Below are 10,358 nucleotides of genomic sequence, written 5' to 3' on the forward strand. Positions count from 1 at the left end.
ATTACTCTTGATGAAAATATTACCAGGATGTCCTCAGAAGGGTAAATGCTATTCAGCACAAACTTATTTTGCTTATTTAATTTGCCCACCTAAGTACTAGTACATAATGAGAACCCACTGCTAATTAAAATTAGGAATAATCATTAAAGTAAAAAAGAATGTGCTTTAAGAACTATGCCTCAGACCTTGTCTAAACTTAATGTAAATTAAGATTTCCTGGGCTGTTTCAATCACCTGCAGGCCAGAGTGGACTAAGATTTATGTAACTAACCAATTAATGCAGATGTTCCGACTTTCACATTAGGCAGTCACATTAAGGTAAACCCTTTTAATCCAATCTTTCCTTTACTAAATCTCAAAAGGCCCCTAAAGTGATCTCTACCCACATATCCATTTCACTATTAATACAATTTGCATTTAACCTACATTTATGCAAGGTATATTTCAGAATAAGTATTTCATAAAATGTATAAACATTAAATAAGTAGCAAAAGTGGTCAGACTAAAATACATGTAACACGAATAGACAAAACCAAAATAACATATGAATTATGTTACCAATTATAAAAATATAAGGGGAATAGCCATAGAAACATCGTAAGTAATTTCAATAAAATCTGACCACATGCTAGTCACATATTTCTGTATTAGTCATTCCACACTAAAATGACACACCTGAATATACAGTGTGTTTTAAAAGCTTTTCTTTTACTAATCATGTAGCCATAACAAGTTATAGATTTAAAAAATAAGATTCTCATCATAAAGCTAAAAATAAGTGAAAATATATTTAAAAGGAAATCTCCTTTAACATTCAGAAATCACTTAAATAAATGAGTACCAGAAATATTAAGCTTAAAAAACACTGAAACACCCATTGCCAGAATCTTCAGAAGGAAAAGAAAAAGAAAAAAGGTAGGAAGTAAAGAAAGTATCCATGGGGGTGGGGGTAAATCACAGTCAAAACAAATCTCTTCTCTTTGTATTCCCTCTTTTTCTGAGAAAACATTCAACATGATGTTAGCAGAATTTGCTTCATTCATTCTGTATTTGTACAGGTCTTCAATTTCATTACTTTTATAAAACCAGATACAGATGCGATTACTAATGAGACATTAAAATCAACATAAATTTTAGTAGCTTCATTAAGTGCCAATCATCAGAGCCCTAGACTCTGCCGAAAACTGAATTTACAAGTTCATCCTACATCATTCATTCTCTCCAATAATCCCTCCCTTTAGGATACGAACAATTTTTTCAACACTAAAATTTCAACATAATCCCAATAAAAGCTCTAATAACCACCTAAAACCATTTCTGTTCTCTACCTCTGCCATTAATGCTTAAGTGAAACAAGGCTGAAAATCAAATAATGCAGAAATGTGCCTTCATCAGTAAGTTTATGCTAAATGTACTGAATTTCAGTATTTTTAAAAGCATATTTAGAATGGCTAGTTTGTTTTACTTAAAGAATAGATTTTGAGAATCAATAAGGTTTCTCTTGCTTTACTATAAATGAACTTAAAAAGAAAACGCTTTACTAAGCTCAATCATAATATTCATAATTTTACAATTTTATGTGATAATTCAATGTTGTGGTGGAAGGAAGGAATTGCCTCTTCCCACCCCCAGAGAATAAAGTGAGGATTTTTTTTTTTAAGTATTCTGATAAAAACAATTTTAGGTGGCATTTTAAAAAGTCAAATTGTAATTTATAACTTTTTTTAATTTAAAAGGAATTCAAGTTATTAGTGGCATTTAATATTTTTCTACGCAAAGTCAGAATGTCAGTATTCACTCAAGTTGTGGTCTCAATGTGTTGATTATTTGCTGATCACTCAGGGTCACTGGTCATAGCAAATGTTTGGCTACAGTCATGTAACATATAGAGAAGAGAAAGCAACTAATTTTAGCTATATCAGGGCTGTTGTTTGGAAACAATTGACTAATTCAATGATGGTTTAAAAGAAACACTGTTTCAATTTATTTGGATGAAGCTTTGTTTTGGGTAATCATAGTTCTCAGTGCTTAGTTAGTGCCATAAGGTATAAAATCTTCAAATATTAACAAAATACCCTGTATAAAGTATTATACCTTCTTGTTAGGACACAAACTACTGATTATATTTCCCAATCACAGATTGGCATAAAAATAATAATTTCATTCGATATTAAAGAACTTCTAAAGAGCCGCATCATCATTGCCTTGCCTACTACCTCCATAAGGTTATGGGGCCCAAATTAAAAATACATAAAGATGCTTTATGTCATAAAGTACTATAAAAGTTAAAGCATTGAAATCACCTTTAGTGATTTAAGAGCAACTGTGTTCATCTACTTATACTCTATATCCCAGATTTTATAGGGTTTAAAAGTTCATAGCAAATGGAAAATAAGTTTTGTCCCATGCCTTTTCTTTATAGTAAGGAAAATGAAAACCATGCCATGATGATTATCAGGGCAAAATCCATTAATAATCCCCAAGAGTTTCCTAAGATGTTTTATTTTTCTTTGTATAACTACATGTTTTATAAATCAATTTAAGAGTTTCCTACAGATAGCTTAGTCAAATCAACCGTACTTAACTCTTTTAAGAAAACCAAGTATGTGAATTCTATTGCCAAAAATTTGCAATTGAAAATTTTAAAACACAGCATGTCTTTTAGCATTTAAAACACAACAGCTTATGTAATAATAAACATCTCAAATCTCCTTACTGAAAAGATTTTAAACCTTCAACTCAGGTTGAAGTAGTCTTCTTCTAAATGAAAGATAATTATTTAAACAATAGATTAGGAGGTAGTTCGCATTAAGACACATAAGAACCAAGGTTTTTTGGGTTTTTTTTTTTTGACAACAACTAAGTCTTTTAGAAGAACAGAACATAGGCTAAATCTAAGTCTAAATTATTTCCCTAACAAGAAAAGCTTCCTACGTAAAGAGGAAAGAAAAAAGACATCCTCTGGGTTAGGATAGCTTTCACAGAAAAAGTATTTTCAAAAATCTGAATAACTGGTTAATGGGAAAGATGAATATCACTAACATTTAAGAAAAAACTTCAATGGCTACATACAAATAAATCACTCTGTCTACCATGTGTTGTTTAAAAAAAACCGCTGATTAATCAGTCTTGTGTCACTACAATCCACATTTTTATATTTTCCTTCACAACTAAAATGGATATAAAACCTAGCATTTATCTGAATTGGGGATGAGGTTACGGGGTAGAGAAATTCACCTCTACCAACACATATATCTACATTTAGAACTTTTTTCTGATAATTCCATTTTCTGACCTTTTTGGGTCAGACAAAAATATCAGTATGCTTATAAATGACTGAGTAAAAAAAAGAGAAAAATGAAATGAAAGCTGAAAATTGAAGCTTAACAATTTTGGCCATCAGTTATCTACTTGAGAACTTGCAGGAACATTTGAAAGTAAAATTTTGTTTTGCACCATGTTGGCACCAATTCCTCTCTTAAAGAGATTGATCGGCAGACATAACTTGTCTACTTTAAGGCAAGAACCCTGTGAGCAAGACCTGTGTCTAATACTATGGTCTGGTACACTGTTCACTGCATTGCTTTAGCAATTTCAAAACTCAAATTCTTTAACAGAAGATTCAGTTTGAAGAACAGGGCTCTTTGTTAGTACTTCTGCTTTTAATCCTTTAATCTCAAGCTAACACTTAACGAATTTACAAATAAGGCAGCACAACTTTTGACTATGTAAGTAAGGGTATCATTTATTGTAATATAAGAACATATTCTAAAACAGCTGTATGAACATGCACAACACAATATGATGATATGAGACATTATACTCTCCTGAATTTATATAATTTTTCCTTAAGATATTTGTTAATGAGCAATATTATTTTTAAAATGTTAAATAAAATCCTCACCGTTGGCCAATGGGATACTGAAAACCACTATTTAAGGAAAAAACCTGAAATGGTTACATACAGATGTCACTTAGGTTGTCTTCCTACTTTCAAAAGGCCACTTAAACTTATTCATATAAAAAAGCACATGAATCTTTAGAGAGCACATACAAATCAATGAAGATTTACATCTATTAATCTATCTTAAATGTACCATTCTTAAGAAACAGAAAAACATTGATCTTACCTTGAATAGCCATTAGAAAAAACTGTTCGACCAGGGAAGTTCAGAGTCCCCAAAGAAGTCAAGTTGTCATCTCCAGATCCTTGGCACCTATTCCAATTTTCGGAACCAACGGGAATTGGTGGAATGACATTAAAAATAGGCTTCTGATCCTGCTGTTGAGAAAGGGATGCTGTATTCATGTCATAGTGGTACATCTGTCCTCCAGAGGTACTCACACCATGAACAGAAATGGCAGACATTTTATTACCAATTATATTTGCTCCAGGAAAGCCTGCCTGACAGTAAACTGTGCCCAGTTTCTCTTGCTTAATTACCCCAGGGGTGCAGAGTTCGATGAAATCTTCTTTTTCTGTTTTCACTTGGGGCAGTGTTACATTACTGGGGCTTGACAAAACCAGATCTCCATTATCCTTAATTTTGGGTTTAGTGTCCGGTAAAATGAGAGGCTTGCAGTCCTCATTCGAGTTTCCTTCCAAAAGGAATGAATCGTCTTCTCCCGCCAGAGGAGAAAGCAAACAGTTTTCATCTATCAACAGGTCTGATCTCCAAGGACTCTCATTCGTCTCTTTACCTGGGGACCCAGAAGAAAACTCCAAATCCTGCAAAATGTCAAAGGTGCTTTGGTCTGTGGTATACAATTTCACATTGCCACCGTTGGTGCCAGTCTGGCCCTTCAAATGTTGCTGTTCTGAAGATATATCAGAGTGAGTTTTTGGAAACTCCTTCTCTGTGGGGGCAGCAGACACAGCAGTGGATGCTGAACTCTTGGGGTTCTCTGGAACACTGGTCGACCTATTGAGGTTTGCAATGCTTTCTTCCAAAAGCTTTAAGTCTGTTTCCCCCGAGGAAAGGCTGATTTGGCCCTGCTGTGGGAATCCCAGGTCATTTCCCATCACTTTTGTTTCTGTCTCTCCCATATACAGTCCCATTGAGAGTGAAACTGCTTTGGACAGATCTGGCTGCTGCGCATTGCTTACTGAGCCTTTCGGAAAATCAACCAAAAGTCTTCGCTGCTTGGAGTCTGATTGAGAAGCGACAGCCAGTGAGGGTGAAGACGCAGAAACCTTCACAGTAGCTCCTCCCCTTAGGGTTTTATAGAAGTCCATCACATTTCCCCTCTCCTGAGCAAGCACACTGCTGGGGTTTTCTTCTCTACCAGGAGTTAATGATTCTTTGGAGTCCATCAGTGAATATCAACTACAAAACAAAAAACAAAAACGGGGGGAAAACATCGTAAGCTCTAAAGTCACATTATCTTCCTGATCCGATTAGTAAGAGGCAGCTTGTTAAATGAACCTTTTAGTTAACTCCGAATCAAATTCTTTGTTACCAGAAGAGTAGTTTCTATCTTCCAGAATAAAAAGCCATGTCCCCTGCTCCCATTCAGCATGCCACATTTAAAAGTACAATGCAATCCATTTGCACAGCTGAGGGCAAAAGTGTATCGAACTAAGCTTGGCTATTCATCCTGCCGCTCACTGAACGTGTAGCTTTGTTAATCACAGACATTATAATTCATTACATCTGATTATTCTAAAGGTTCAAGTTGATGTCAAAGTATTTAATTTCAAAAAAAGGAAGTGTGATCATTAAAATTCCTACCTCTTTTCAATCAAGGCTGGTTGCTTTTCTGAGAACCAATACGTATAACATTTGATAAATACTATGCTAGAATTCTCAATCCCTAATTACTTCCAAATTTCCCTCCTACCAGCTAGTCACACATCCAAACCTTTGAGTACAACCAACTGGTGAACCATGCACATTTTCTTTGAAAAATAAACAATGCTGATCTGCTTATCTTCCGACAGGCTGGGAAAAGGCTTTTTAACCCATACTTCTGACTGGATGTGCCTACCTCCAAATTTTGGATATATGAAATGAGATACACTTTATATAGGCCAACTAAAATTTAGATTTTAAACAGCAGAAGAGAAGGTGTAGTAGCTTCTCACTATGTTGTTAGCTTACGTAAATTAAACATAGCTGACCCTTATCATAACTCACAAAACCATCTAGATTAAGCTACATTTGTTTACATTGCTTGAGATCCTCAATATGAAATGCTATTACATCTCTAAGTTCTTTCCTTTCCAAATATCGAAGTACTGAAAAATGGAAAAACACAGAACCGTAAAATCACATTCATATAAATTCAGATACAACTGTATCCAGTAAAATGTTCAAAATAATTTTCTCTGCCTTCACCTATCCAAACCTTCACCTATCCCAATTCTCAGCCTATTCTCAAGAGAGTAAGACTGTTAGTATATTGTTAATCAGGTTGTTTTAAGAGACAGGCTAAGACGGAGAGGCACATTTGGGATACTGCAGTCAAATCCCGTCCAATAAAAGGTAACTTTTCCTATGCGATGACGTTAGGCAGCATAAATGTCACTGACCCTCACTGAAAAGTGAACATGAAGGTAGAGAGAGGGGTGTGGACTTGCCACTACAAATCTTGAGGGTAAACTGCTTATCTCCCCACATCTCTGCCCCGTTTATCTGAGGTGATCTCTAAACACGAGGTATCAAATGGAGCCCAATGAATTTCCATGCCACTTTTTTGACAGCTGCCTTCAAACCCGAAACCAAAACAATACTTCCTAAAACGAAAACGCTCCCTCAAGCGACATTATACCCCAGTTTAAGTTGCAAATAACCCAGCCACATTAATCGGCCCTAATGAACCATGCCAGAGGGTCTTAAGTGGTATTACAAGGTTGCAGTTATCAAGTCTGCAACCCCAAACGTCAAACTAGCACTTATAAAAATCGCAGCACAAAACTACTACGGTTACAGGGGGTCTTTTTCTAAAAGGGGCCACTTAGAAACCTCAGGCGCGAATTAACAACAAACGCTAAAGAGCAAGCCCTTGCGGGGCGGGGGTGCAGGGGAGAAAAAAAGTGCGAGGTTAAAAGAGAAGTATGTCCAGACCTGTTGAGTTCTCTCTCCGACACGCCCACTTCTGACAGATAACACCAGCCCCGGCCGGAGTCTCCAAGTTGCAGGCTGTTAGCCCCCCGCGTGTGCACCCTCACGCGCCCCGCACGCCCTCCTCAAGCCAGGCGCCGCCGGGGCCTCCGCGGAGCCCGGGCTCGCGCTCGGGCGCGCCGGGGTGGAGTGCAAATATTCGGACGAGTAGAATTCAGACGCGGCTTAGCGTTCACCACGAAAACGGGTGTCGGGCGACCCCCTTGGAGGGAAAGGGGACATTGGGGGGAGAAAAGAAGCCAGGATTCCCGCGAGGAATGAGAGGCTCGAAACCCCCGGCAGTTCGACAAGGCTCCGCTCGCCGTCCGAGCTCAGGTTCCTCCCCCTCGGCCCGGCCAGGGGACGCCGGCGGAGGGAGAGGAAGAGGCCAGCGCTGTCACCCGCGCGCTGCCCTTTCGTCAGCGTCGCCCGGCCCTCGCCAGCCCCCCACCCCCACTCCCCGAGGCTAATAAAAGTTTGTAGGCTCCCGCGGCGGCCCCCGAGTTGTCTCCGGTCCCAGCGGCACCTCGGGGGAGCGAGCGCGCCCCGGCCCCCTCCCGCCTCGGTTCTTACCTCTGGCAGAGGAGCCGCTCGCCCGCCACCGTCCGCAGCTCCCGCCGCAGCCGAGATAAACAACTTAGCTTGTGAACGCAGAAGGAGCAGGAGGGAAATATATATTTTTTTTCTTAAAAAAAGGAAGTAAACAGCCGCCCCTTTCTCCATGGGTGGGGGAAGAGCCCCTATTTAAGAAAGTCTCCCATTGCCCAGCTGACAAGCCAGCCCTCCACCCCGCGCCGGGCTCCGCGGGTCGGGGCTTCCAGACGCGCGTGCCCTGTCCCGGTCCCAGCTGTTTCGGCCGCTCGGCTGCGGCGTCTGCTTCCACCCACAGAATCCGTCCCCGACGGGCAGGCGGTGACTCGGACTCCCGTCACAGACACGAGCTCGCAAAATGGAGGAGGCGACGGCGGAGGGAAGAGAGCGCGGACACGCGAAAGGGCAGCCCGGCCTGGGCGGGCGAGCGAGCGGGACCGAGCGTGGAGCGGGTGGAGGCGGCGCCACGGCGCGCACACACTCGCACACACGCGCTCCCACTCCACCCCCGGCCGCTCCCCGCCCGAGGGGCCGCGCGGCGGCCGCGGGGAACGATGCAACCTGTTGGCGACGCTTGGCAACTGCAGGGGCGCCCGCGGTCCCTGCCCCCACGCCCTCCGCGCGGGCCCCGCCACCCCGGCCCCGACGGCGCCTGCACGCCCGCGTCCCCTGGCGTGGCCGCCCCGCCGGGTGCGCCGCGCTTCGCCCCCCGCCCCCAACTCCCCAGGAAAAAGGGCGGCGGCGGGGGCCAACCTGGTCTCTCTGGGGCGGCGTTAAGAGGGCCACCGAGTTTCTCCAGTTTCTTTTCTCGCTACCTCCTTCCCGCCCCCGCCCAGCTCCGCGGCTCCAGACCCACTCGGGAGCTCGCTCTGCCCCTTGGCGGCAAGCGCCGCCAGTGCCCCTGCGGGTGACAGCGGGCGGGCCAGAAGAGCCGGGGCGCCGCCCGCAGCAGAGCTGCGTGAGTGGCCCGCGCCGCCGCCGCCGCCGGGCCGAGTTGCGTGAAGTGTGTCACTTCGAAAGGGACTACGGGGTTGCACGGAAACGGTGCCGCAGCGTCTCGGCGGCGCTCGGGGCCCGGCGGCCTGACACGCCCTCTGGGGAGGCTTCAGGGAGGGGACGGGATAGCGGGGGTCGGCGCATACGTACTTTGGGCCCGGGGGGAGTCGCGTGCCGGCAGGTCCCCCACCACCGCATCATCTGGGCGGCCGGGTCTTCAGCTGCCGCCGCCGCGCTCTCGCACTGGGAGAGAAGTTGCAAAGCAGAACCCACCCTCCCCCGCGCCCCGACCGTCCCCCACCCTCTTCCCCGAGTCTGCGAGGCGGCGGCGGCAGAAGGAGGCGCCGCCTGCCAAGTTCAACCCCCACCCCTCCCGCCCATTGCGCTCACACTCGAAGGAAGTTGCACGCCAAATGCGAAACCTCCAGCGAGCTGGATTTCTTTGCACTTTTTTTTTTATTATTATGATTAAGGAAAGCAGGGGGCGGCAGGCCTAAAAGCAAGTTGCAGGCGAAATAGTAAGTTGCTGGCGAAGTATACCCCCCCTTCCCAAACTGCTGACCTCTCCTTCCACCCTGGCCAGGGCCCGCGTCCAAGTTCCCGGTGCAGGCCCCACCCCCGAATCTTGACATTTGCTGCCCTCAACTCTGTGCGTTGCTTACCCTCTCACGTTCATAGGACCCCTGCCCCTACAAATAAAACAAAATACAGGCAGCTTTAAAATGCCAGAGTTCAACTCCCTACAGCTGTTCCTGTTACGAGCTTCCCCCTCAGTCCAAGGGGAAGGGAACACGTGGCCCGTCCTGAGAAAGGAGAGGGCCGTGGGGCAAGGGGTGCCCGTGCGGGAAGCCCCCGCCCCAGCTCCCTTCCCCAGCTCGCTGCGTCGGGAAGGCTTGGAGGATGCCAGGACCGAGCCTCCTCCCTTGTGCGGCACAAATTATGATTTTTGTGACTCTGGGAAAGGTTGTCCTGTGTGGCTTTAGGGTTTGGGGAGGTAACTTTTGCGCCCCCACAGGTGACATCGCTTGCCAACTCCTGACACGGGCGGGGGCTGCCGCAGCTCCACCTAATCCTGCTCCGGCGCTCGGCCACAGCCACTCTCTCACCTCCCGCCGCGCTCAGACGACGGCGGCGGCCTCTGCTCTGACATCTTGAAGACGATTGGGGAAGCGCGTCCCGGAAGCCGCCCGCCGCCATCTTGGTAGGGTACAGTGACGCCAGCCCGGCCCCGCGGCCACCATCTTGGCAAAGGTTCGCGATCGCGGGTAGCCTAAGCTGTCCTTCTTCGGTTCTCAAGGGTAAACGGTTCCCTGTGCGTTGTCTGGCGTGAAAGGAAAGAAGTAGGCTTTCAGCAAGCCTCTTGTCCGGAGACGATCTACGAGGGCCGCCTCCAGAGGATTCTGGAGCCGCCATCTTGGCAAAGGAAGAGATACTCGCCACCTCGGAAAAGAAGAGGGAACCAACCGTATGCCAACGTAGAACCCTCAGCCAGAAGAATTTTTATGAAGGAGCTGAGCAACTCCATGTTAACAAAACCCCTTTCTGGACCCAGGAGGCAGACTCCGCTTCTCCTGTCCCTTGGCACAAATCAACTAGAAGGAGGCCCTTGCTTTGGATGCTCATCTGTGAGGCTATGAGAACGCTACTTGACCTAGTTGTGCGTTTTTC

General features: G+C 44.9%; 1 protein-coding gene across 2 annotated transcripts in view; it reads right to left on the reverse strand.

Annotated features, from left to right (window-relative positions):
* NR3C1 (nuclear receptor subfamily 3 group C member 1) overlaps positions 1–5,327 on the reverse strand; it is a 121,078-nt gene extending 115,751 nt beyond the window's left edge. For both annotated transcript variants that reach the window (XM_054487712.2, XM_054487706.2), the window contains exon 1: positions 4,131–5,327. In XM_054487712.2, the coding sequence (XP_054343687.1) occupies positions 4,131–5,314 (1,184 nt within the window). In that variant the 5' untranslated portion in view covers positions 5,315–5,327. The remainder of the gene's footprint in view (positions 1–4,130) is intronic.
* Positions 5,328–10,358: the final 5,031 nt, after the last annotated feature.

Source organism: Pongo pygmaeus, chromosome 4, assembly GCF_028885625.2.
Source record: "Pongo pygmaeus isolate AG05252 chromosome 4, NHGRI_mPonPyg2-v2.0_pri, whole genome shotgun sequence".
Taxonomy (NCBI): domain Eukaryota; kingdom Metazoa; phylum Chordata; class Mammalia; order Primates; family Hominidae; genus Pongo; species Pongo pygmaeus.